The sequence below is a fragment of the Centrocercus urophasianus genome, unplaced genomic scaffold (genome assembly GCF_019232065.1).
Source record: "Centrocercus urophasianus isolate 14NV4802_14NV808 unplaced genomic scaffold, USGS_Curo_1.0 seq_18, whole genome shotgun sequence".
Taxonomy (NCBI): Eukaryota; Metazoa; Chordata; class Aves; order Galliformes; family Phasianidae; genus Centrocercus; species Centrocercus urophasianus.
Window position 1 is genome coordinate 27,809,811 of NW_024884733.1, and position 27,692 is coordinate 27,837,502.

The 27,692-nt window shown below is 46.6% G+C and overlaps 1 protein-coding gene across 2 annotated transcripts in view; it reads left to right on the top strand.

Moving 5' to 3' along the window:
* The first annotated feature begins 285 nt into the window (after positions 1 to 285).
* Positions 286 to 27,692, top strand: part of PDE4B (phosphodiesterase 4B) — a 123,908-nt gene continuing 96,501 nt past the window's right edge. The window contains exons 1-2 of one of the 2 annotated variants that reach the window (XM_042819394.1): positions 286 to 382; positions 2,203 to 2,438. In XM_042819394.1, the coding sequence (XP_042675328.1) occupies positions 341 to 382; positions 2,203 to 2,438 (278 nt within the window). In that variant the 5' untranslated portion in view covers positions 286 to 340. Of the gene's footprint in view, positions 383 to 2,202; positions 2,439 to 17,013; positions 17,265 to 27,692 lie in introns of those variants that run through there. The other variant, XM_042819395.1, reaches the window with a different exon arrangement.

Sequence of the window (27,692 nt, forward strand, 5' to 3'; positions counted from 1 at the left end):
CTGCTAGCTTTGATCCCGTATTCCTATGTGTGTTTCAATCTTGCTTAGATTGCAGAGCCTTGTGAACACCAATTACGTTTCACATGATTTTACTGGGTGTTAAATTGCCCGTTCCCTAATAGAGAACTACACTTGCCCAACATCGGCTGCCAGGTGTTAAGGTGGGAGTGATCAGCAAGTTACAAACCAGCTGTGATACCAGCAGCCAGCTACCTGCTTTGTTACCCAAAACGGGGTGTCATTCAAAACTAAAGCTGCAGCTGTTCTTTCTTTCAGGCTGCTCGTCTGAAGAAGTTGAATTGAACAAGTTCTTGTAGTGGGGAGCACTTTAATCTCAATAATGAAGAAAAGCCGCAGTGTCATGGCAGTGACTGCAGATGAGGTACTTTTCTTCAAAACCGTGTTGTGCTTTTTCCAATACTCTGTGAAAGTAAGGTCAGAAGTCTCTTTTGTCTTTGTATCAGCTGGTTTTGCTCCAGGGACTCGTTGATTTTCTTAGAGTTGTTTGCAGTTCATGCGTTAAGCAGTAAATAAAACAAACACACTGTGAATTCTGAAGAGTTTCTTCTTTGCTCAGTGTTATAATGGTAGGTGAGAGCCTGGACATTCCTATGTCTTAGGAAACTCTGTTCTGGGTCCCCTGTCTGTGCATGTGCTGCACTTGTATGCTTAATAGCTTCTATGCACACAAGTTCAGCAGCTCTTGCTGTGGTAGTTGCTGAGCATCTAATGCGATGATGCATGTTATTCCATTACTATGCTTGTTAATCGTCATCATGATCTTCTATTAATTAAAAGCCAGTTCCCATTCTCTGGAGAAATGCATCAGTTTGTAATGATGGCGTGATAACTACAACATTAATTGCCTTGCTTGTCACAGCTGGGGCCCTCCAAAAATGGAACACCACAGAAATGTATGTGGAAATACAGGGGAGGAGTAGAGCTTAAGAGCATCCTGCAGCACTCCTGCAGCAGCTGAGTGATTCTTTTACATTCTTAGAGCATATGTTGTGTTGCTTTGCAGTCAGTTTGCCTGCACCTGCTGGTAGGGCTGCCACAGTCCACTCAGTCTTTGCTGATAACGAAAACAGACACCTGACATCTAATGGGAACTTAAGAAATGTGCAGCAGTGTGTTCTAAGTGATAACAAAACAACTGAAGTCTCAAAAAATTATTAATAAAGGCTGGTGAAGTGAGACCTTCCACAGAACCCCTTTCTGGGGTTTTTAGGAGTGTTTTGTCTGGATTCGTGCTGTTTAAGAGCAGGGTTTGAATCTGAAGCTCTCTGGCCTATTTTTGGAAGTACAGCAGATCAAATATTTCAACTTCTGCCTGGATGATTTTGATGCTTTAGTAACTTTGTGAATCTGTACCAGCACGCCCTGAAGGACCTAAGGAGTCATTATGGAAACTTCACCAATCATTTATTTTTCGAAGCTCAGAAGAATGGGGACAACAGGGAAGAGATCAAAATTCAGAAGCAGGCAGAAGAGTAAAAATGTAGAGGTTGCCACATATCTGCGCACCTACTGTAATCACCCTTCAGCTTCAATCACTGCACAGTGCACAAATAGTCTCATTGGAATTGAGCAATTCTGTTGGACTAGCTGAACTCTACAAGACCAATACAAGCAGCCTTCTTGCAGTGCTCTTCTTGGAAAGGCTGACAACCAGTTCTCTGATCACAGGGGCATAGAAAGAAGTAGAAACTCGCAGAGGAACAGAGACTTTCTTTTGGAAAGAACAGGCTTAGGCCAGGTAGCCTCGCTGGAAGTTCTCTCAGAGTTAGCTGATGGTTGGGCATGTATCCAAACTCAGTGTTTTTGTGACCTTCCTTTGCCTGGTGAGCCGTCACAAAAACAAGAGGCAAACCAAAATGTTTGTGCTGTGGAGAGGAATCTTGTGAAAGATGTTGAGTGGAATATTACCAGAAAAAGTTCATGTCACCAAAGTGACCTGGATGATTCAGCTAGGTTAGAACTGGGCTGAATTTAGCTTGGACATGTTGCAAATGGATTTTCAAGTTCATTCACAACTTGATAAAACAGCGCAATGCAGTGCAGTCAAACTCTGCCAGGATTTTTATCCAGTTATGTTTTGTGAGTAGCTGTACCTGTAATACAAAACAATTGCACGTGGTTTGTTCTCGTGGAGGAAACCATTTGTTGTCTGCAGAACTTCAGTGGCTTTTCTCTTTGCAGAATGCTCTGGATTACCTGGAGTGTGGGCTGAGCAAGTCCTACAGTACTTCCAGCCATGCTCTGGGCATAGACCTCTGGAGAGGAAGAAGGTGCTGTTCTGGCAACCTGCAGTTACCACCACTGTCCCAAAGACAAACAGAGAAAGCGAGGACACCTGACAGAGACATCGTCTGCAGGCCAACAACTCTGCCCTTGTTGGCACCTCCAAGTATTGCAATCACCACTTACCAAGACTGGTAGGTTATTTTCCTTTGCTGCAACCCTCATGCTGTTGTTTATTTGGGGACTGTTGTTACTTGCTGGTGTTTTGTTGTTTGTTCTTTTGTTTGTGATGGTGGTATTGCTTTTTTTTTTCTGTCTGAAAGGCACTAAATAATTTATTAATTTATTAGAATTGTTAATAATAATTTATTAGAATGTGTATCAGCTGGTGCATCGTGGAGTGACCTTTACAGAGTAATTGTTTGTCCTTTTGGAAACTCTGCTTATGTTGCAGACCTCTTTTGTTCACTTTTGTGCATCTCCAAGAAACTTCTGTGCTGTAACTTCTGATTCTGGAGAAGCGATTTGTGTTATTAGCTGTTCACCCACAGAAGAGTTTAGGATGGTGTAGAACTCTTCTGTGACAGATCCAGGCCTTGGCTTCTGGGCTATTTTCTGTCCAGGTGTTAAGAAGAGACTTTCTTTGTTAGGAAAAGGCATTTAAGTCTGATGTTAAGCTCAAGAAAAGTCCCAAAGAAGTTATGGGAGTGCTGATTAAAGGGGGCAGGGGAATGCAGAGTGTTGAGTTCCAAAACAAAAACTGAATTTTAAGTGTAAAAGCAAGGGAATTCATTTAGAGGCAGGGAGGGGAAGACAAGCTGCAAGTGGTCATGTTCTTCATGAATTGTAGTGGTAGAGTTTGATGGCAGTATAAAGCAAGAAGTCCAGCTTGCCATATGATTCTTGCAGTGGCATTGCAGTGTGCTGTGAATGTTGTCCTCTCAGCTTCACGTTTCAGTAGCACTTTGGGTTCAAGGTTTTACGTACTCTGCTCTCGATTTTGTTTGCTGCTGCAAGGTGTATTCACTTCATTATTTCATAGTCTGAATCTGGTTTTAGCTTCTGTTAAGCTCAGCACTCAGTCTTCAAGTCCAGCATTGCAATTTGCATTTGAAAAATGGTAGAGGACATCCTAAATTAATTTGTTACGGTACTTTAAAAATGATGCACTTGATGTAGATGAGATACAGAAATCAAAGAGGAATTAGCAGGGGCTTGTGTTCAATATTTGCATTTAATTACTGTGAATAAAGTTAATAAGAAGAGTTTGTAATTTCAGATGGATAGCCCGTGGTTGGTTGGCTCACCTCTTATGAGCACGTTAAGAATGTTCTTTCTCGTGTGTGTGCAACAATTTGTAATCCTGTCTACAAGGCAATGTGGAGTCTATTCATAATGTGCACTTTTGTAACATTGGTCTTTGTATAAACCTTTATCCATGACTTAAAAAACTGCAAGTAGCAGCAGTGAATTGATGATTAGCTTCATCACAACACAAGAGGGCAATGCTGTTCCTCTCTTCCATCACAGGAGAGTCAGTACAAGGGAATGGTGTCACAGGTGGCACGTTCTGGAACAGCACACCAGTCAGAGAGAAAGCACTTTTCAGTGGCACTCAGCTTACTCCTTTATTGTTATTAATCAATAAGCAGTTGGCTTCTGACTAATTAATTTCAGCTCCTGTATTGGGGTACAGTCCTGTGAGAAATACGCCCCGGAGGCAGCCTACATTTATGTAAGCCCACTCTGCGTCGTCGTGTTGGAACAGCCTTGGGATGATGTGGGCATTAAGAGACTCAGTGAGCGGGCAGTAAAGTGATAGGAAAATTTCAGTGTGATAAACATAAAGTGATGTGTGTGAGCATGAAAGAATGGTAACTGCAAAATATGTTACTGCTCGGGAACAAGATCCTGGGAGCAGGAGAGAAGTCTGACGGCTTGGCACGTTCATGCATGTTAGTGGTGGAATAAAGCACATCAAAAGTTAAGGGTTGGAAGGAAAAGTGGAGGATAAAGTAAGCAACAGTGGGACCCTGTGGTAAGAACCCATTATTCAGCCAAATCTGAATGCAGTGAATGGTCCTGGCCTGTTTCTGTTTCCCAAGGTACGGTCTGGCTGTAGCTTGCAGGGGATGAGTTTGTAGGTGCTGTTATAGAGGTGAATTTAATGGAACGTGCAATGGGAAACCCTGCTCTAAGTTTAAAGGTCAGGGACATCTGGGGTTTGTACAACTAAAATGCTTAAATAATGTAGGGCCCAGATTTGGGCTTTCTGTCAGATAAATCTTATGCATCTGCTGTAATTTTTTTTAACATTCCCTTAGTATGATATATATTTTTTTTCTCCTGAGTCTTCAGAGTTGTGGGTTGGAGGCTCTTTCTAGAGGAGACCAACGGGACTCATTCAGAAGCATGGAGGCATGGAGAAGCCTGAGCACTCTGCAAGTTGTTCTGTGTGCAAAACCCCAAAGAGAGTTGTGGCATGCCTTGTTATTGTGACATGAAGCCTAATTCTTAGAGATGCCATTATTTCATCTGCCTGTTGTGCATAGAGAAATCATCTGGTTGGTCTTTTTTTTTTTGCTGACTGTAAGACTATGGAAGGGCTTTCCAGTGACACAAGCTGACTTTCTGAAACACAGATTCCTCATTACACTGCCATACTTGTGTGTCTTCAGGAGCACATGCAAAACCTCTGTGAGGGACATTGTCCCTGTCACGTAGAGCAAATGTGATGGAAGCACAGCTTTCCGTGGGCATTATGCACCAGACAAAGAAACCACTTTGGTTTGGGCTTTTGTTTCCTGTTTGTGCAAACCATTGTTGTCTTTGTAGAAATTTATCATCTCAAACAGAAAAACAAGGAGGTAGTTTCTGGAGAGGCAGGAATAAATCAAAACCCCATCACTGAAGGATTGCTCTGAGCAGGAAACGCTCGGAAGGAGTGGCCAGGGATCTGCCTTTGTTGGGGTCAGTGCTCCTGCAAACTCCATCACATCCTTGGGAAAACGTGTGCTGTGTGCCTCTTTGGGGCATGCATTCTGCTGAGCCACTCTCTACCAGTTTCTCTGTGTCCTTCTAGTCCAAAAATCTCTGCTGCACGCTGTTATCGAGTGCTTGTGCTGGAATGCTGTTGCTTTCTGGTGGTTTCTTCACTTTCTTACCTCTGTTGCTGCAGAGCATTTTGCTCTTTGGGCTCTGCACTGACCAGAATGCCAGATGACAAATGTCTCTGTCATCAGATGAGATTTCGTACTGAAATCCAGGGAGGGATTTTACATATAATAATGTATCTGTCGTTCTTCCCAGAGCAATTCTGGAGAGGCCCCATCTGTGCAGTGCAGTGCTTTCTGCTAACTGCTGGGGTATTCATCTGTGCATTACCCTTAGGGAGGGTAATGGGTGGGCTGAGATGCCTCTAAAGGAAATAATTCCACCACAGGGTTCTGTTGGCATCCAAAGCTGTGAAGACAAATTGATGGCAAAGAAGGAAAAAAAAGCACAAAATCAATTCCAAACAAAGAACTCAAACCAACATCCCTACCCCTGTATAGCCAAAAGATCTCGGCTGATTTCCATCAGCACTTGCTGGGGTAAGCTGAGAACCTGAATAGTTGTGCTGCCTGTGGACCACTGTAGGATGCCAGGAATTCAGGTGGGATTAGTTCTGATGCAGATCATGGAGCTCAGGTGGGGATTTGGAAATAACCATGTGCTGTGCACAGTGCTGTATGCTACCAAGTTCTGCAGAATGTGGTGTAGCAAAGGAGAACGTAGCCAGATGGTGTTACAGCAGCATTAGTACTTTGCTTCCTTTCAAAAAGACAGGTTAGGGGGAATTTGGTTTGGTTTGAGCTTACAGAATTCATCTGCAGCATCAGTGCTGTGCCACTCAGTAGGCTGAGAGTGTGCTGATGGAGGAAGCACAGCCTGATTGGAAGAAAGGAATAACAGGGTTCAAGTAGAGAATGTGTTATCTGGAAGCAGCAGAGGATAAGGTATGGCTGATTGCTTGTCAAGTGTTTTCCTGCCATGTTTTCTTCAGGAATTGCCTTACTTCTGCCTGCCAGTGGTACTGCAGAGGTAAGCTGTGCGAGCTGGGCCGTGACTTACATAACACTGCCACTAAGATACATGGGAACCTAAAAATAAAGCTGCTCCTCGGGGTGTTTTTGCTCTTTTTTTATTTTGTGAGAACTGTGTTTTCTTGAGGCCAGTGCTGCTGTAAGTAGCAAAAAAATGAGCAGACTGGAACCAAAGCAATAACAGCAAGGCGGCTGTGGTGTAATAGCATTTTGTGTGGAAATGGCACAGCAGCACACGTACAGAACAGCTTTTGTAAATCACACAGGGGAAGGAGGGTACAGGATACAGGTCTGCAGTGGCAGTCTGACTGCAGGAGCTTTACAGCAGCTTTGTATGCACACCCCCTGTATTTTCATAAGGGTTGTTACGATGTCTTCAGCAGCCCTGTGGTGTTTGTGATAATCAGTGGGAGGAACCAGGGTGTGAGCAGTGGGCTGGGAGCAGTGCAGAGCATCCAAAGCAGCCTGAGCCTTTCCTCAGGGCTGGGGTCTGTCCCAGGCCCCTGGGGGCACCGCAGTGTTTGTGGCAAAGCTGTTGTGTGCTCCGTCCCAAAGCGTGAGGAGATTGAGGCAGCTTTAAGAATTCGGTGAGAAGCTTCTGTGCTTAATATAATGAGGAGCAAACCTTTTTAGGTCATGGAGTGCCTATTACATCGTGGAATCCCCAAGGTTGGAAAAGGCCCCCAAGGTTACCCAGCCCACCCACTCACCTACCGCCAGCATTTCCCACTGAACCCCGTCCCTCAGTGCCACATCCACCCCTCCCTTCCACACTTGCAGGGTTGGTGACTCCCTGCTCAGCCCATTCCACTCCCTCACTGCTCTTTCAGAGAAGACGTTTTTCCTACCATCCAACCTGCCCCTCCCCTGGCACGATGTGAGGCCATCACCTCTCGTCCTGCCACCAGTTACGTGGGAGCCAGGGGTGACCCTCACCTCACCACAGCCTCCCCTGAGGATCTATGGAGCAGTGAGGTCTCCCCTGAGCCTCCTCTGCTGCACACTGAGCAGCCCAGCTCCCTCAGCCACTCCTCATAAGGCTTGTGCTCCACACCCCGCATCAGCTTCATTGCCTTTCTAATATGCGTGGTGTTAATTACGCCTCACTCGTCTGTCAGAGCCAAGCGAGAACTCTGAGGTTTGAAGGAAGTTGTCTCTGACAGAACTGGTTGCTATTGGAGTCTTTTCTTCTAAAGATTATTATTATTATTCACGGCATTCATAATTAACCAATTAACTGTAGTGCTTTGTTTGTGAGCTTGTGTTACTGTTAGTCATTCACCAGTGGCCAATTCTAGGGCTCGGTTTCTTCAGAAGTGGTTTTATGATGCAGGAAATGACCAAAATCTGGAAGGAAATTGCATTGGGTGCCTGCAGTACTCGAGCTTCTTCTCCAGGTGGTGACAGTGTGCAGCAGATGCGATGCAAAGTTAAGTGCAAAACAACAAAATTCGGTGGGATTTTGGGCAACAGAGCCCAAGACTGCATGCTCAGCAGAGATGCTGAGCTCAGCTGGGTTTAGCCCCTGTGAAGTTGCTGTGCTGATGGTAACTGGCCAAGGGATAGGTATGGAAAGTTAGGATGGGGAAGGGTATGGAGATTTGCTTACCCTGTGCAATAGGCTGAAGTCTCGTTTCTGACATTATTTCAAGTACAACGAGGTAAGAACTGAAGAAATATGCTGCAACCCAAAAATAGAAGAAAAAAGAGATGAGCTGCCTTTCCATATGATGTGGAAAATATAAGCCTAGAGGGGAAAAGAAGCACCTTATAAGCACACTTCTGATTTTTGTCTATATTTAAAAATATTTAAATTGCAGAATGGTTGAGGTTGGAAGGGACCTCTGAATGTCATCTGCTCCAAACAGTAAATTACTTGTGTAAATCACATCCTGTTCTCTTGTGCTAAACCAGGATCAATTGCTCCCATTGAACATGCTTCCTGTATCTCAAAAGCCTGTGCTGCATTTCCATAGGGCATGCGTGCATCTGGAAAAGGAGGTCAGCTCTGTTCCTCACAGCATTCTATGTATTCTATGGGATAAACAATTTTTAATTACACTGTGCTGTTTCTGGACAATGCATATGGTAGTGTAGTTTCATAAAACAGAATTAGTATGATTGACCTGAGTTTCTTCACACTGAGAAAGATATGAGTGTTGACTGTGAATAATCGTAAAGGATTTCAGCTGTTGAGTGATTTTGTTTGCTTGCTCTTCAGCGAGCTTCCTTTGAAATCTTATCTGCTGCATTTAAGCATTGCTCAGTCCTGGTGTTAAGCTCTGGATTTCATGGCCTGGAGAGCCAGCAGCCCCTCCAGACAGGATCAGAAAAAGCTGCAAGGTTCTGTTGTGATATGCTTACAGTGTCTGCTGTGCTTCACAGGCATCTCCTGGAAAGTTCACTGTGGTTTCCACCCGCTTGGGTTTGGCAAGGTGCTGGGCAGGGGATGTGTGCCTCGTGTGGGAAGGAGAAAAGCCTTTGGTTCTGCTGTCCTTGGTGTCCCCTGCCCTGCTCTGATCTCCAGCAGCAGGTCAATGTGACTGCACGCCTCGTGCTGCGCGGGTCATTTGTCACCTGCTTGTCACTGACTGGTTTTCTCAGCATACAGGTAAGTGGCTCTGCTGCCTGTATTTAGATGTTGCCTGGTGCTGTTGTTTTCTGAAGTTCTTGGATAGATTTTTGTGTTTTGATGTTTTCCAGAAGTCCTGAATACGATAAATACAATTTATGCTTCAAATAGTTGGTACAGAGGAATTTTAAGAAGAAACATAACATTGGGTTAATCTTCAGTTAAGGAAAAAAACTTACCTTTCCCTGTTGTCATTTCTTACAGTGTTTCTTTTTGTGCACAATTTATGTTTTTGCAGTACTACATTTTCCTTAGTTTGCATTTATTAGATTTGTTGGCTTTTCCTCTGCTTGTAACATCCCCTTTTAGTTTCACTTGCACATGGAGCCCGCTGGTTCTTTGCAGCTAATGCTGAAGGCTGCGCTGCAGGCTTTGCCTGGAGGAACTCACTCGCAGCAGAGGTAGCTGAAGACACACAGAAAGGGCCCTGAATGATTCAGTTATAATTATACACCTCTATCCAGAATGAAGTAAGACAGCATGAAATGTATCTAGAATGGAAAGAAATGAGTCACCATTAATTAGCAAAAGACAATGAAGCTCCTGAAATATTATGTTCAAACTTCGTCCTCCCCAAGAATATAAAATAAATGGAGATTATGGAAATACAGCTGATAGAAAAGCTGAATCAGACAAGAATTTGACACAACTTTCTTTTATCTTTAAACTTCTGACTAATGATGACTTCATCTGAAAGGAAAGATCAAAACCTGCTTGCTTTGTTCCCTGGAGAGCCACCCTCCTGTGTGCAGCAGATCGCTGGCGCTCAGCAGAGCCGTGCTGGATGGCGCATCATCGCTGGCACGTCGGGTGGTGGGCTGCTCTGTGCTGCCCTGACAGCAGCGTGGCTGTTTGAAGCGTCGATGCGAAGGTGTGTAGAATAAGGCAGGGCTGTGCCCTGCAGCGTGGGACCTGTGCTGGCTGTGGCACGTGCCCCTGTGCTGCTTCAGTGCTGCCTGAGCTCTGGAGCATGGTGTGACAGAATGTGTGCATCCCGCTGCCAGCACCCGGGCCTGCCAGTGCCACTGTGCCCTCCTGGGCCTTTGAGAGGCAGAGGACTAAGTTGTGAGCTCCTTGCAGTAGAAGGAGTCCAGTGTTGCATTAGATGAGAAATTAAGGAATGGAAAGAATGAGAATATTTGGGTTGTGCTGGGATGCACATAGGAATGTTCTTTCCCATGTCGTGCTGTGTCTGTTTAGCAGCCCGGCTGCTCTTGCAGCTCTGCTCCTGCCTGCTGCATGGCTGGGAGGGTAGGATTCCATGCACTGTGCATTGTTCCCAGCCAAACTCAACAAAGTCCACTTATCACATTTCTAAATACTTGTAACCAAGCTACGAGATCAGTTCATTAGCAACCCTCTATTATCTCTGGTCTGTTATGAATGGTTCTTCTGATTGTGAGACTCCCTTGAGATACAACTGCTTCTGCTGCCAAGACATAAGAAACCTGTTTGTTCTGTTGGTGCTTGTCCTTCACCATTGGATTTGCTTGTCTTCAGTGGCTGTGGTTGGTGCCAGGTGGTGATGCGAGGTGAGCTGTGCAGCCAGCCCTTGGGGGCTCATGTCACCTGCCTGCCACTGCCTGTCAGTGCCAGAGGCTGTCGTGCAGTCCATAGAATCGTTTGAGTTGGAAGGGACCCTCAGAGGCCATTCAGTCCCACTCCCAGCAATGAGCAGGGACACCCACAGCTCCACCAGGTGCTCAGAGCTCCATCCCTGACCTTGGGTGTCTGCAGGGATGGGGCATCGCTGCCTCTCTGGGAGCTCTGTGCCGCTGCCTCACCACCACTAGCATAAAGAACTTCTTCCTTATAACCAATATAAATCTCCCCTCTTTTAGTTTGAAAACATTTCCTCTTGTCCTGTGACAATAGGCCCTGCTAGAGTCTGTCCACTTCTTTCTTTTAGCCCGTGGTCTGTAGGTTTTGGGCTGTGAATTTGCTCCTCTAATTGAGCTGTAATGCACAAAGGCAGTATGTGAATCCTGACTGGTGCACAATGCATTTTGTTCGGTATCCAGACACCAAAACTGAAGGCTCTTGGCCCAGCTGGAGCTTACAGCCTTGTAGTTGAACAGTAAATGTGGTAAGCTTTACCTCTCTGCATTTTCTTTGGGGAACAGCAGTTAAAAACAAACGTGTGCTGTAAACTTTACGCTGTTTAATTTGAGAGATGATAACCTGTACACGGACTGAAACTCAATACAGTAACCCCAAGTCACTTGGGTGCAAGCTGGGATACTGTTTTCTCAGTCAACTACAGCAGACTGAAGAACCTGAAAGGGTTAAGAGTAAAGTACTGGAATAGAGCAGTTTCAGATTAACAGTCCTGTTTTTGGGTCCTGTTCAGCTGTTGCAGGTGAGGTTGGTAATGGAGAATTGTTTGCTCGTGGGAATGACTTAAATCCTTTATCTGAAAGGAGGAGGGGTTTGTCCAGGGCCAAGCGTGCAGTGTTGGCCCATTCCCATTGCCCGTGTCAGAGCAGGTAGGCAAGAAAACTGAACCGTAATTTTTCTTTGCCCTGGCTTCTTTTGCTCTCCAGTCACCACAGAGGTTTGTGCCTTTGAAGAATAAGCTTATGTACTCAATTCACTTGTGAAGCATTAGTCTATAGCTCTGAAATCAGAAAATAATCTAACATAATGCAGATTGTTCTGACATATGTGATTACTCACTAGGGATAATACAGAAGGCAGTTAGAAGTTCTCTGAGATACATTCTAAATCAAGCGCAAAGTTGCTAAGGAAGTTACTGTTATGAGCGCCATATCTTACATCATTCCCCAGGGGTTTATAATTCGTAAATGTATCTCCTCAAATGTAGCTCCTGGGAGGTAACAACAAAAAGACTTACAAGAACAAATAGCGTGGCAGTGCCGTAAGAAGCCGTGCTTTCTGTTGAACTATGGGAAAGTTCAAGGAGCTCTGCCTTCTGTCCATCCACCTTGTGAGCGCTGCTCAGGCGGCGCAGGGACTGCTTGATCTCGAGGAGCAGCCCTGTGTGCGCAGGCGTGCTGCTGAGGGCTCTCCAGGGGTCTTTCTTAGAGGCAGTTGGTTATTCTGTGACCCACCGAAGTGGATCCTGGACCTTCCTCATCTTTACAACGAGGTGTTGTAAAGACTTAAAAACTCACAAAGTCGCATACCAAAACTGCAGTACTTGGGTGCCAAAGCAAAAAGCCCCACATCAGCTGCCCGCTAAATGAGGGCTGATCTGCTCGAATGCAACTGGATGCTAATTAATTGGGAAGAGCTCAGGAGGCCTTCAGGGTAGAGCGGGTCCTGCTCAGCCCTTGGGAAGCGCCTAGACGTGCGTAATTTCTTTGTGCTGCTGTCCAGACTCTCTAAAATAAGGACAGACTTTTCTAGTCGCTTCTTTCTTTTGCAGTTGGCTCAGCTCTTGCTCTGCAAACGTAAGTGTTGCTAGGTGCTGTGGTTCTGTCTTCTGTGGCCATTTATAGCGCTCCAAAGCGTCACTTCCAAGGTCTGTGCAAGAATTACTGGTGTCAGCCCCTCAGAAGAATTCAAAGGCCCCTAAATCTGTGGGAATGGAGGTACAGAGTGTATGATTTCAAACTATTGAATATAGCAAAAACTGATCTTCCAATGGTAATATAAATTGCAGTGAGTTGTAATTATTATTTTTGCCCCTTCAACGCAGGGAACTTGTCTTGCAAACCAGTAATTAGTGATGTATTTCTGCCTCTCGTTCAGCATTTCAATTTTGGAAACATTCAGGAAAATACAAGAAAAATCCTCAAACATGTCATTTAAAGTTTTCTGTCACAGAGCTATTGAGAGACCATCTTTTAGAAGCTGAGCTTGTGAGCCAGCAGACGTTGCAACTGAGTGAAGGCGAGGAGTGAGTATGAGCTTTGTACTTAAAAAGATGAAAAGAAAACAAAGCCCAAAGCATAAAACCTCCCACTTGTGGGCCCAAAGGACGGGTTCCTGTGCTGGGCTTCTATTAAGGACATTATTAAGGGAGGGCTGGAGCAGTTTATTGCATGCAGCTTCCAGATGATGTTTTTGTTGTGACATTTATACTGTTATTAAGGACTGGGTTTGCTCTGCTTTCTTTGGAAGCATGGTTGCTGTGCTGTGTTGGGGCTCTCCTCCTCCTTGTTGTAGGAAGTTGAGGCTGATGGAGCTCATCTCAAATTAGGATGGTGAATTCTTTTTATTCAGGCTAAATGACTATTTTAAAGCATCAGATTTTGGTGCTATGGTTTAAAAATGTCAATCATAGGTATTTGTTTAAGTAGAGCACGTCGTTGGCTTTGCTGCTTCTTTGAATGGAGCTAAGATCGAAATATGGATTAGGAAGGGTAGAATGAACTAGCATGGGTTAGGATGGGTAGAATTAAGCAGTGTAACATCTGCCCCTGATGCAGTCAGCAGCGGAATAGACACAGCGTGCATCCTGGTTGTGGTGGAAGGGAGGTACGGAACGCACGCTTTACCACCTCCCCTTGTGTCGGTCTCATCCTCCTCCTCCTTAGGACTGCGTTCACCTCTCTGAGCCTCTGGAGCTCCTCTTAAGCACTGCACCTCCAACCCTCCTCCAGCCCATCCCTGCCCCGCGCTTTGGGCAGAAATCCTACAGCCCTGAGATGGATGAGAGGCTGGGGGCCGTGCTGTCACCCTGCCGTCACCCTGCTTTCGGAGTCTCTTGAAATACCTCGCCTAATTTGTATTTTGAGAATGGCTTTATTGGCAATAACGTTAGCACTGTCCTTTTGGGAAGCTTTGACGTGTAGGGACGCAGCGATGACCTGCGTAAGAGAGGAGCTTCCCAACTGCTGGTATCGAAATGGGCTGCCACAGGGCGTGCTTCACGGGAGAATCATCCCATGGCTACTGACTGCAAGCGCTGTGAAAAGTCACCTAACTAAAAGTTAGCTCTTCCCTTCCCCCTGAAGCACGCAGGGCATCTCACAATCACTTCTTCCCTGACGTTTTATTTTATCTTGGCAACTCTGACATAGAAACAGGTAAAGAACAGTGCTAGTGTAAAGAAAATGTATGTTTTCTTGTTGCTTAGCAATTGTGCATGCTCTCAGCAGGGTGAAGACCAGCCCGCAATGAGGGGTTGACAGTATTGTTTTCCATCTATATCAGTTATTCTATTAAAAAATACTAAACTCTTATGCCATTCTAGGAAGGTTGCGTGAAGAAGCACCCAAATAAACTTTGGAAAATTCCTTAATTTCCCCTGCTCTTCCAAGCTCTTTCTTTTTTCCTTTCACCACTGCCAGGCCCTTCTTTAATCATCTTTTCTGCCTCCATCACTCTTCCTTTGTATGACCAGTCGCTTTTCTGATCAGAAATGCCTTGTTGCTCATGGACTGTCTTATCTCAGCGCTCACATTGGTCTCTAAGGGCAGCCAGATCTTTGTGTTATGTCCTCCTGTGTCACACTGCATGAATTCAGGCAACAGCAAGATGCCTGTTGGCCATTTTCGCTTGTATGGGGGGGACCTGCAGGGGCTGAGCCTTGTACCTGGCTGTTCTGTCTGCCCTCGTGCCCTGTTGCTGACTGTAACCTCAGCAAGAACAGTGTTTTTCAGAACTACTGCCAGCTTTATTCTTACATGTGCCAGTTACTTCAGGTCTCTCGAGATGTTCTCACCTCTTCTTGGCTTATCCTGAAGGCGAGCAGCCTGTCTCGATGGGATTCCCGTGCTGATGTTGGCAGTGACAGTACAGACCGTGGCTGTGTGCAGTGTGCAGGATGGCAGCCCCACAGTGAGCTCAGCTCCCCAGCAGGTCCCAGTGCTGCTGAGCCCTGCCAGATCCCCAGCAGAAGGCGCGTGCTGTGCTCTTGGTTATGTGTCCTAGACCTCAGCATGGTGTTGTGGCTGGACAAAGCAGTGAGCGGCACTTGGCTTTTTCGTCCCTTATGCGTGTGTAAGGGTTACCTCTGCTCCTGCTCTCCTTTTCCCACCTTGCTGGCTTAGTCTTCCTGGTTTTCCTTCTCTCCATCAGCAGCCTTGGCACGCTGTACTGCAATGTTCTCAGTAGGGTTGGTAACTCATTACTAATTGATGGCGTCCATATAATGAGGAGCACTTCCTAAATGGACACTGCTTGTGAAAGAGCTCTGGGTTCAGGTAGGGAAGTCCAAACTTGGTATGAGGAGCGTGCTGTGGTGCAGCATGCTTTATTGCAGAGCGCTTCTAAAGGATGGATTCCCCTTTTTTCTCCTTGCTATTTCAGCAGCTTAATGAAAAGGCATAGAAATACTGTCTCTCTAATATACAATATATTCTCATTTCAAAATACCTCATTTTGGTTCCCAGTGAGTTAGAAAATTCTTTTCTTTCTTGTCTGGAATTCCAGATTCTAAGCATTTGCATGACTTTTATTTCTCATCCAGATTGCTTTCAGGCTTCCCTTTGTCTTTCCCTGGCTGTCAGTACAGTGGAGATGAAGCACAATGTATCTCAGTCTAATACGTCATAGCTCCTGAAGCATTAAATGTTCCTGTTCAGCTACTGTGTAAACTGTAAACCTCTGAGCATCAGATAACACTGCAATTTGCAGTGTCCTTAGGTGATGCTCAGGGAGATTTTTCTACTTCTTTTTTCTTGCGACTGTGAGTGGTGCGTAGCTTAATGGGCACGGTGTCTGGTGCCTGGTCCTTCTATAGACAGCCTTTTGCTTGATGCTGAGAAAGGCATGCAGATGTTTTTGCAGAGTGTTTTGGGATGTGACTGAAGAGAACCCTGGAACTGCAGGTGATGAGCTGTGTAACTGATGGCACGCTGTGCACTCAGCCTCTGTGCGCACATCGGAGGGCCGCCATCCCCTTCTGCCTGGGTTCTCTTTCCTTTCTCCTCCTCCTTCACAAAGAATCCCTGTATTTACATTTAAGGCTCTCCTGGTTCTGACCAGCTGAAAAGATGCTTTCTCTCTCTGTCAGCGTCTCATCTTTAACTTCCTTGCACCTTGTGCTTGTGGGTTTGTTTTTTTTTCTTGCCTTACAAGTACAAAAGTTGGTTTTGTGCTGTTTATATCCAGAGCAGATTTTGTTGTTGTTTCTAAATCCCCAGGTGGCTTAATTTTTTTGGAATGAACGTGCCCTGTCCAGGCAGCCCCTGCTCACCACACACTGCAGGCTGGGGGGCTGTTGGTGCTCAGCTGCCCATCGGCCAGACACAGGGTGCCAACGCACAGCGCCGCTCTCAGCTGCATCTGTGCAGCTGCATCTGTGCTGCGTGCATTCTCACAGCCTTTGTTCTTGCAGAACGTTATTTGTTGCTTCTCCTTCTACCCCCCCTTCCCCCCCTCCCCCCCTCCCATTTGCCTGTTTTAGACCTTTTGCTGAGTGCATCTCTCAGTGTCAGCGCTGGAGCCACAGCTCAGGGTCCCTCTGGCCGTACCCGACAGCAGTGGCACAGCCCCCAGCTTAAGGCTTCAGCACTGCATGGGAATCCGACCCGCTCACAGTGCAGGATGGAGCTGAGCAGAAGCCACTTGTCAAAATAATATCGAGCCAATAACACGCCATGGGTGGAGCTACTGCGGTAATGCCTAAACCTAAATCTGAATGGAGACCTTTTTGTTCAGCATCCTGGGTCTGAATGAATGGCGCTACCCGGCTCGCGGCAGACGCGGGAGCCCCCTGATGTGCTCAGCGCCCAGCCCGACACGCAGCACTGCTCTGCTGTGCAGGTGTGCGGAGCCGAAGCGCCCTGTGGAAGGGGTTCATCAGCAGAGGGTCCTGATGAATTTTTCATGAGCGGGCGCGCGGCTGAATGAATGCAGCGAGTGTCGGCGTGCAGCTCGCGGCCGGCCCCGTCTGCAAGGAGGCTGCTGACACACAAACACGCTGGCGCATTTTCAGGGGGAGCGCCGGGCTGATAAAGGCTTTTCTGACAGCGCTGGCTCGCCGTCCTCCCCTTTCTGCTGCTGTTGCTCCAGGCAGCCTTCGCGTTTGGAAGGCAGCCTGGTGAGCGGGTGGGATAAGCTCTGCCGATTTATCAACGTTTTTAATCTGCGGCGATGCCCGTGTGATGTGTTTTTGTTCTGCTTTCTGAATGGTGAGAGCATAACGTCTGAACTATGACGGCAAGAGATTCTTCCAGGGAACTTGCTACTCCGGAGTCGGAGATTTACATCAGGACTTTCAAAGAACAGATGCATTTAGAACTCGAGCTTCCCAAGCTGCCTGGGAACAGACCTACGTCTCCAAAAATCTCTCCCCGCAGCTCTCCAAGGAACTCTCCGTGCTTTTTCAGAAAGTTGCTCGTGAACAAAAGCATCCGCCAGCGCCGGCGCTTCACGGTGGCACATACGTGGTAAGCTCTGCTCGGCGCCGGGGGGGTGACGGAGCCACAAAGGTAGCTGTGTTTTGGGCTGAAAAATGCGTTGGGATTCATTCACTGCAAGAGTTGGATGAATAGAGCTGAAGGCAGCCCAAATGTCTATAAGGCAGTGCCTCTGCGATTGGCATTCAGCTGCTGCTCCCCAGCGTGCATCCAGCCCATGACTCCCCTGCGAGGTGGCTGATCACCAAACAAAGAGGCAGCCAGGAACTTTCCCAGGCGTTGCTGCTGCCGCTGGGGATGGATTTTGGATCCCCCAAGGCACGCTCTGCCTTTGCACCCATAAATGACGGCGCAACACAGAGCAGGCTGGGAAGGGTCCTCCTGGGGCTATATCCTGAAAAGGGCTTTAACTTGATGCGAGTGCCTTCTGGCCATTGTTACCAGCTTCAGATATCCCTTCTTTCAGCCATTTTTCACAGAAATTCTGGCTAAGAGCTGTCTTTTCCTTCCAGTTGCTAACCCCCAGCATGCCACTGCAGTTCATGGTGAGCTGCCTCTGGCCATCAGTTCTGCAGGCTGAACCATGCTGTAAACAGAGATCCAATGCACGGCTCTGGGAAACTTGAACAGTCGCGTTGGTTTGTCTTCTAGATGGTGGACCTTGGATAGTCCACCTTTTTAATTCCCCAGCTGTCTGTAAATATGCACTGGGTAGCTGTGGGACTTGCACCAAAAACTTTCATTAACAGGCATTTTCAAACTGTGCCCATACAGCCTTGTTAATGGCCTTCCTGTTCTGCAGGGAGAAGCAGAGGAGGGAGGGCTGGGCTGCCCCCTGAGCTCCATGTGGGCTGGGTGCTCAGCATACCTGAGACAGCCCGATACCATTGCTGTATCTGCTGCTTTTGGAAGCAGAATGTTTCCAACTGGGACCACTCTGCAACGCTCTGTGTGTTCCTCAGCTTCCTGCAGCCTTTTAATTGGACATAGGCAGCAGTGTTTAGGTTTGTGCACCTGGGTTCCTCCTGCAGCTGTCATCTCTCACTGCACGGTACTGGGGGGGTGCTGCCCATCCTGCCCTGCTGGTTTGGCCTGAGAAACCAGGCTGCTGGGAGTTAGTGGGGCACCCAGTGAGCTGTGTGTTGTCTGGGAAGGCAGTGAGTCTGTGTACACACACACGCTTGGGGATGTAGCTGATAATCTCTTGGATCAGTGGAGGTGGGATTATTCTGAGTTTGTTGTTTAACAGAAGGGTGGAAGGTTCTCGTGCTCTTTCCGCTGGAGTTTCTAGAATCAGGTTCTGAGTTGCACATACAGCTTTTAACCTTACAGAAGGAAACTGCTGTAGAAATGATGAAAGTTGCCTTGGCAGGGAGAGGTTTCCAACATGTTTGGGTTTGTGTGCGGGCTGAACACAGTCAGGGCACAGCAAACTCCAGCGTGCTGTCGACTTGCTTTAGCATCTTAGGAAACAGGAGGGAATTGGCTCTGTAAGTGTGATGCAATGTTTGTTAGATTGTCTGGAGAGCTGTGCTGCACGTGTGCTGTGAGCAGGGCACTTCCAGCAGGGTGGCTGCATCTGCTCATTAGCTGCAAATCTGTTGTGCAGTGCAGAGCATCCATCCATCACCTGTGCTGCGCAGGAGGGCCATTTATGTAAGGTCCCTTTGTGCGGAGCGAGGACGTGTGGCTGGGTAGGAAGGGCCTCAGAAGTAATGCAGACCATGCAATGATTAAAAGGGAATTAATCCATCCTTCTGCAAATCACGTAATCTTTAACTTTCATAGCGTGGTGAACAGGAACTTCTTCTGTATGGGGATTAGTGGCATGGTAAATGATGATGTTTCACCACCTTTATCCGCACCGCTAATCTCATTACTTGATGAATCTCCTGTTCGCTCTTCTATGCTCTTTATTTTCAGTTGTCTGTCTTAATTGCTCTGTTCCTTTGCTTTTTAATCCATCATCCTTTCTAGGCGTTCTCCTTTTCTAACTAAACGCATTTCAACTTTTTTCTCCTGATGAAATCTGTCATCACCATTCCTCTCCTGTATCCAATCACTTTTCAGCAGCAAACAAAAAACAAGGCCACGATTCAAACACTTCTGTGCTCAGAACGTTCCCCCCAGGACCCAGTTGTCACGACAGTACATGACCAACATGTCAGCTCAGTGCCCTTCACCATCTGCCACCGATCCCTGCCTGCCTGCAATCCTCCCATCACGTGCCGTGGCTGCTGCTGCTGTGCCCAGTCTTTGAATACCTCCTCCATAGAACCTAGCAGTACAGGAAGTGTTAAGCCTGCACTCTTTTTCCTCTGCCAGAGTCCACAGGTCTGATTCTTCCATCTGGCATTTTTGTCCTGAAGATGTTGAAACCCCCATCCCATTTCTTCCTTTCTGCAGCCAGCCCTGGTACCAGTTGCGCTTGTTGGCTTTTGGGGGGAGAAGAGCAGGCAGCAGCAGAGGTGAGTTGCTACATGGCAGCAGCCCTCTGAATGCAGAACGTGCAGGGCAACTCACTTGGAGTGCTTCCTGCAGAGAGGGGAGAGCATCTCCACGAGACAGGGGGATGTGCTCTGTGCTCAGCACGCCCTGTCTCATAGCATCCTGCCCTGAGCCCTCTTTTCTTCTCATCTGCCATCTTACTTCCATCAGAGCTGTTAGCATCACCGTGGTGCCACCCAAAGCAAGGCTCTTTGCAGCAGTGCCCTGCAAGATCCAAAGTGTCTTCTAAAAGGCAGAAGCTCTTTTCCAGTGTTCTCTGCTGCTTTTAATTGAGTTTTCTTTAAATATTTATCTTCAGTTTTATACTGTTTATACGGTTTAGATCGCTTAGTTTAATAACATACAGTCATCAGCTGTGTTCTGATGAGAAATAACATTTTAATGAAGTGTTTTCTTAGACTATAATGTTTATTATCAAATTAATTTCTGTCTCCCTTTTGTTGGTGTGGTGAGTTTAGGTGAGTTCTTTGTTGATAGCAGTTAGCTATGGAGTGAAGAATGCACAAGGTAGGATGGAAATGGCACAATAGGAAGTCCTGCTTTGTTTTGTTTTTCTTTTGGTTGTCCTTCAATGCAATTGAAGTACCGACACATTTGCTTTCTGAGGTATACTGCAAAATGTGAATCATATGCTAGCCTTATTTTTTTTTCAAAACATGATCTGTTTTCATTGCAAAATAATCTTCTGCGGTGGAATTTATTAAGTTAAATAGTATGGCACAATCCAGTCAGAGGGGTAGCATTTGAGCTCGTTCCAAGCCTGGTGAATAACAACTGATCTGTTTAATTACTCGGAGCTGCACGACGTACTGTGGGCACATCGCAGCTATCAAGAGATGTAACGCTTTGTTTTGCTTTCTGAGCACCGAGCTTCTGGAACCAACTCATAAAGCCTGGTCTGGTGGCAACCACCACTGCAACAGTAGCTCAGAAAATTCCCGTTTTGGAGACAGTCTGTACACTCGAAATTGCTGAGGCTAACGAGTGCTTATGAGACTCATTAATCTCCTCAGTCATTTCTTTGCAGAATCCCAGGCTGGTTTGGGTTGGAAGGGAGCTTAAAGCACCCCCTGTCCCAGCTCCTGCCACAGGCAGGGCCGGCTCCCATAGCCCAGGTGCCCATGGCCCCATCCACAGCCTTGGGCACCTCCAGAGGTGGGAGGCCCCCAGCTCTCTGGGCGGCAGGGCTGGCTGCCCCCATGGTAAAGCATTTCCTCCTGGTGTCCTCAGGACCCTCACAGAGCTGCCTGGGGGAGAACAAAAGGGGCCTCAGCACGAGTCCTGTTCTAAGCTGAATTAGGAGCCGTCTTTTGTTTTGGAGGCAAAGGTGGTCGGTCTCACCATAGCCTGTTTCTGTCTGAAAGCAGCATATGATGCGATTTTGGATGCATTTCAGCTTTGCTGTATACGTAGCAGGATGCGTTTCCCTAGTTCCAAAGTTGAATAGCATGCTTGTCTTTACTTCATGAACAGATCTGGTTTTGTTTTTCACTGGCTATTGATACAGCTTCAAGCCTCTGTTCATTTGAAGAAATAGGCAGGCGGATAGGCAGATTATTCTCTTGCTCACTGGCACTGGACACATGAAGTTGCTCTGTTATCTGTTGAAACTCTGAGGAAAAAGGAAACTCGGAGGGAGAAAGATGGGGAAGGACAGGAGGTTCTCTTTATTTCTGCTGAATGCTTTTTTCCACGCATCCCAAGAGAAGTTCCTGAGCAACAGCCATGGACTGGCAGGGAAGGTTCCAAAGGACATGGAAGTGAGCAGGGCTCATGGAACAGCAGACATGAGCACACACAACAAACCCAAACCCTCTGGGTAGTCCTTAAACTGCCCTGGCAGCCTGCGTTGCCTTGCAGCCTTGCTTCTTGGTGCTGGAGCTGGTTTCCAGTAGTGACTGATGAGGCACGCGCGTATCTGCCACACTGCTTGTGTGCAGTGGGTGAGCTTTGCTGCACAGCCATACGTTCTCTGGTTTGTCATTGCTTTTTATCTTTTTCAGCTTTTTTTGTTTGTTTGTTTCTGAATAACCCCAGCTAGCTCTCGGAAATGACTTCTCTGTGTTTCACTTCTGTTACCCTACATTATCTTACTGGAACGTCACACTGATTCCACAACAGTGACATGTTCCTTTGTCTCCCAGGGCAGGTTTGGGGGTAGTTTAACAGATTAGGCTGTAGGTTCGTCTGTAATTATCGTAGCACAAGGTTTTTGCAGCAGTCAAATGGGAAATGCTCCTGGCAGAGGTGAATTACAGCAGTGTCATGGAGAATGCTCTGCTGGTGCTGTGATGGGCAGATTTGCAAACATAGATCTGGAGAAACAGAAAGAGGAGAAGAGGTTGGGGAAGTTAAAATGTGAAAATTAGAGTTGCTCTCAGTCTCCTCATGGAGGACGTGAAAGAGATGCAGAAGTAAACAAGCTGAACGCTGCTGAAGGGGTGTGATGACTTTTAGCAAGCATCGTGCCGTTCTGCACAGCATGGACGTGTTTGCATCCATGTTCATTATGCCTTCACATTCACTGCTTGCCTTTTCCACGCTGCTGTCTGGTGTGACAGAAAGCACAGCGCTTTGCAAGTCAGTGGGCAGCAATGCTTGACATCTGTGAGTCTGTACAACATAAGGCTATAATATCAGCCTGTAACTGATAGTAAATATTTAAGGCTGTAACTTAACTGATAGTAAATACAGTGTAATGCACTGGCATAGCGGCACAGGCGGAATGCAAAGCTGAAATGAGAAGACTGATGCCAGAGCAGCTGATAGGGTTTGGGGTAAAATATTGCCCAGGTAGTAGTTTTACTTTCCAAGAAATGCCTGCAGAGGTGGAGTCTGTGCTTTCAGATAAGGCTCTGTCACTGGGAAGCACTGTAAGAAAGAACAAGTTCAAATTTCTTTATGGTTTTTGTTCTTTCAGCACTGTGAGCGGGTATTGCTGAGGAACACATCAGGCATTAAGCAATGCAGGAATAAGACTGGAGACACAGCGACGTGTTTAGCAGTGTATTTATTTTTTTGTTGTTAAAATGGCCTGTTTTTGTTGTGGGCGACAAGTCGTAGCTCCTGATGGCCGCGTCTGTCCTCGTGCTGTGTTACACTGCGGTGTGCTCCTGCCTGTTCCATTTTCCACATCGCTGCAGTAGGGTGCCTAAGCAGGAATCAATCGGGCCTGACCCAGATGGCTTTGGTGTTTTGACTTCCCAGTAGAGTGGGAAAGTGTGGAAGAACTCAAAGCGAGCGGGATGTTGAAGGGCTGAGGGGGTGAGGAGGAAGGACGCTGAGGGAGGAGGAGGGGGCAGGCACCGTGGATGTGGTTCTTTTGTTGCTGCAATGATTTGCTATGTTGGGAAGCTGCCTGCTTTGCTACTGTCTAGAACTCGTTTTACTAGGAAAAAAAAGCTTTCATGGGTAGAATGAGGATGCCTGCACTCAGTGCGACTGAATTACCTTTCTGTGGTCAATAGAACATTGTGTAGAGCCCTTCTGCTTTTCTTTCTAAACAAGAAAGCTGCATTTTATCATGATGAAGCAATTAGCTGCAGCTTTCTCCGCAATAGGCTGTGATGCTACGAAAGAAAAACATCTGCCTGGCAGTTAATGGAATTAAATGGGAACCAGGTTATCAATTTTTAGGGAATGTATCTGTGCTCTTGTGGTGAACGAGCTCTTGTTGCACCCTCAGCAGCTCCGTGTGCAGCTCAGTCACCGTGCACTTGGTACCCAATGCAACATGCAGCCCTCAGGAAAGGAGAGCCTTATTCTGAGTACAGATGTACAGCAGGTAGATCTGTATGTTTGTGTACTGAATAATTACCATTCTGTTGCACTGTACGTTTGTCTTGTTAATAAAGTCTGTGCGGTAACTTGTATTCTGTTTTATTGATTTCTGACCTGTGTAGCTGTCTAGACCTTGGAAAGGAAAGTGAGCATGTAGCACCATCTGAAAGCATGCCTCCCCAAAGGAAACATAAGGAGAAATAAATGAATCTCATTTTATCAGTGAAGAAAAACAGGAATCAAGTGGTATTCCTCTCAGCTCAGATATGGCTCTGACACTCGTACAGGTTGTCCAAGTGCATCCAGTTACAACAAAAGTTGCTTAATGAATGTTCTCCTTTTGTAACATTGGCATGTAGTTCTTACCCTGGTCTCACAGTATTTACTGTATGGTTTTGAAATGCACAGAATACAGTCTGAAAGCAAGTGCTTGCTCCTTGCCTTGTCAGTACATAAAGAACCTCAGTGTGAATTGGAAACGTTCTGTGCTGCTCCTTCATTTCAAACAGCTTTAATGAACCCCGCTGACATTGTGCATATGCAGGTAATGACTGCATAATGATGGACAACTCCATTAGGTTGGAGGGGAAGTTTTCTTTCATAACAGTAATGCAGAATTAGCTCTCCCATTTTATTGGGTTTGTTATTACCAAGATAATTGCAGGACCTGGATCTGCAGGGAGCTCACTGCGTTCTGGAGCTCCTGCCACAGGAAAGGTCTGCATCCATTGCAAGTGCTGCAGTTGCCGTCCATCAGCAGCAGCTCGTGCTCTCCTGGCTGGGCACTGTGAGAGCAGCTGCTGGGACCAGAGCCCAGTGTGGCTGAACAAGGCCAGGCTTTGGGGCGCTGCCCCGTGCTTCCACCTCTGACCATCGCCTCTGAATGCTGCCTTCGTGTTCCGGCCTCGGGGAAGTTTTGTCTGCTCCTCTCAGCTGAGGACCAGATGTTAGTGAGCTGCACGTTTATTGCCTGCGGGTGACGGTGCCTGGTGAATGCACTGCCAGCCTCAAATGGCGCATAAGGCAGCCATCTAAGTTTCAGAAATGCAGATTTCTGTGAGTGTGCAGGAGCCAGGTGAGTGACAGATTAGTCAGACTTCAGTGCCAGCTTTCACGATCTCTATTAGATCATCTGTAAGAGAACGGAGTGCTTCTTTCCTGCAGACTTGAAAACAGATATGCAGACTGTTACTGTTTAAATGTTGCAGAAAGCAAGATGGGGGAGTGATTTACCTGCCTAAGAAAGTAATATCAAGTAGCTGCCTATCCTGATGCTATTCATACAGCACTGCAGAGCGTAAGAGAAAATAAATGATATTCATGACATACGTTTCTTCCTAGCTCTTCCTCATCTTCAGGAGCCTGAATTTTATCCTGAAAAGTCAAGTTCCTGTGAATTCTCCTAGCAGTATCACTTGGTTCTGAGATACTTCTTGTACTCTGGCAGAAGTATTTGCTTGTTACATAAAGGCACATGTTGAGAAGCTCAGCTGCAGCTAGGGCTGCCATAGCCTTACGGAAGCACCTGTGTCCAGTGGCCCAGTGCTGTTGCTCTTCCTAGGTGCTTACTCTACCCCCTGGAGTCTTTCTCTGCCCAGCATCTCAGATGTAGTGCACAGTACTGATGCTTTCCTACGAATAAGCTAAAAGCACAAAGACGGTAATGTGATCTTTTGGCTTGGATATCTCTGTCTATGTTGTCATCTGTTGTTGCAGTTTCTCGTAACCTTAGTTTAGTACACTTTTCTCATTTGGGCATATACATTTCTGGGAGACCTCCTTACCCCGCAACCTGGAATGTATTCCTGTTCTTACCAAGGGCTGCTCATGTGCAGCTTTCGCAGAAGCAGAAGTAGCAGCATAATGACCATTAGTATGAGTACACTGAGTTAGAGCCCTGTTTCCCCTCTGCCATAAAACCAAGCTGTTTTTATGCACCACAGATGGAGACACCTCTCTGCTGCTGGAAAAATGGCATGGCGCTCAGCGTGGGGTTTGCGTGGCTTGTGTTAATGGCTGAGTGGTTGGGAGTCCTACTGTAGGAATTGTGACACAGGCGTGGGATTGGTTGAAGATCTAATTCCTGGCCATTAATGAGTGCTCATTTAAGAGGTTCTCAGCCCATTTACCTTGATCCTCCTCTCTCAAACAAGTTAGGTGGGGAGGAAATTGCAATATTTGTATAAAGAACAGATGAGGCGGATAATCCTAGGGAGGCTCGTTTTTCATCAGCATGCAGTTATTATAACAATGAGTACATTCACAGTGTATACAAGGGCTTGGATTTCCAAGAGCTGTCACAACTGCAGAGCTTTTAGCACCTTTATTGTGTGTCCTGGTGGTGTGCTGTGCAGGCTGAGCAGCGGCCCCGCTGCGTCCCCTCCATCAGCACAAAGCCTTTCCCCGTGGTTACTTCTGATGTGGTTTACTTTAGGATGGTGTATTTGCTTCTGTTCTTATCTCAGTTTCCCAAATTCTGTTTTTTTTTTTTTTTGGAGGGGGGGGGAAACAGATGTGGAATCACAGGATACCGTGGCTGTAAGAAATGTGCTTCCCAGTTTGAAGCATGCTGTCCCTCTGCATGAGTTGCAGATAGAGCATGGTGGTCTGCTGTCAGGTCAAGTGGACAGTGCGCTCTGCTTTAGTATTCCTGCAGTGGTTGGATTAAGGAGGAAAAATTCCAGAGCAAGCGGTGATTGTATGCACCAAACTGATCGCTGTAGGTTAATGATGGCAATCCCCAGATACCTGTGGTTTTTGAGGCTGGGTAAAGCTCCCTTCTCCTTTAGTCACTGTGCCCTTCTAAATCTAGCCAAGGTCTGCGTTGTCAGATGGGATCCCCTTAACAAACTGCACTGGGAGCTGTTGGAGGCCAGGAGCATGAAAGCAAGTGCCTCTTGTGTTGTCCCTCTGGATTTTTAGGCTGACTTGCATCAGGCCGTCGGTGACATTGCCACTTGCTTTCCAACAGCTTAGACTGAGCCAGCATTCATTGAACATATCCATCTTGGGGTCACACAGTTGTTACAGGGCAGCCCTTTTTTCCATGATGCTGAGCTCCTTTGGCTCTGTTTGATGTAATAATAAGGAAGGAACAAACGAGAAAAGACGGTGCAGCATAGAGAAGGCGGCACCAGAAGATGCAGACTGGAAGAGCAGACGCAACGGGAAGCCCACGCTTCCTTACAGACATGACTTTGAAATAGGCTTCTCTGGAATGCAGTGTCTTGGCAATGGCTGTATGTCTAGGCTCCATTATCAACTGCTGTCTTTTAACTTAGAGAAGGGTTAATCGGTCACCTCTATACATATACTGGTGTTTCCTCACACTCTTTTGCCTATGGGAGAAGCACCTTCCTAAATCACCGAGACCTAAGCTCTGCCTTGCTTTTTAATGAGAATGAAGAGAATCTGCACTACCGTCATTGAAAATTGCCTCCCTAAGGAAAAAACATTAATCTCTAAATGTCAGGCTTTGCTATTTTTACTGCATATCCCCCCAAAAGCTCTTGTGTTGCTGTAAGCATTCTGGATTGCAGCGTGCAGCATGCCTGCCGTAGGCAATCAGTCCCGTTTGTCCTGTGCTCCCACAGGGAAAGAAGCATTTGTAAGAAGTCAGAAATGCCTTCTGGTGGTCAGCCTTTTGTGGATGGAATCTGAGTCTTCTTCAGTGGTGCTTGGAAAGCATTGGGGGGTTTTTAAGAGCAGACCATGTATTTTGCGTTACGGTTCCACTTATTTGAATCATGTAAAGTAGAGCTCTGTGGAAGGCCAAGTGAGAAACGTCGGGGCTTTGCTCTGTGGGACAGGGATATTTTCCGATAGGTTGTTTTGTTGTGTTCTGAGCACATGCACATTGTTTGGATTTGCATTCTGTTATCCACTAACAGTATTTGGCAGCATACTCCCTTGGTAGTGTACTTGCTCAAAATCGCCTCCAGCTGTGCTTGAAAAATGGATTTGGTTGGAATGCTTGGTTAAAATAATTCAGAATAAGCTAAAAGGCCTTACACTGATGCTAATTCACAAAGTGAAATTTGAAAGATGCTATGAATTATGATTGTGGACCTGCAATAGATACAGAAGCCTGCCCTGTTGGCCTGGGCCAGCCGTGCTGGGGAGGAGATGGGGAGGAAAGAGACTTTCTGCTCGAGTCTCATGGCATCTTGG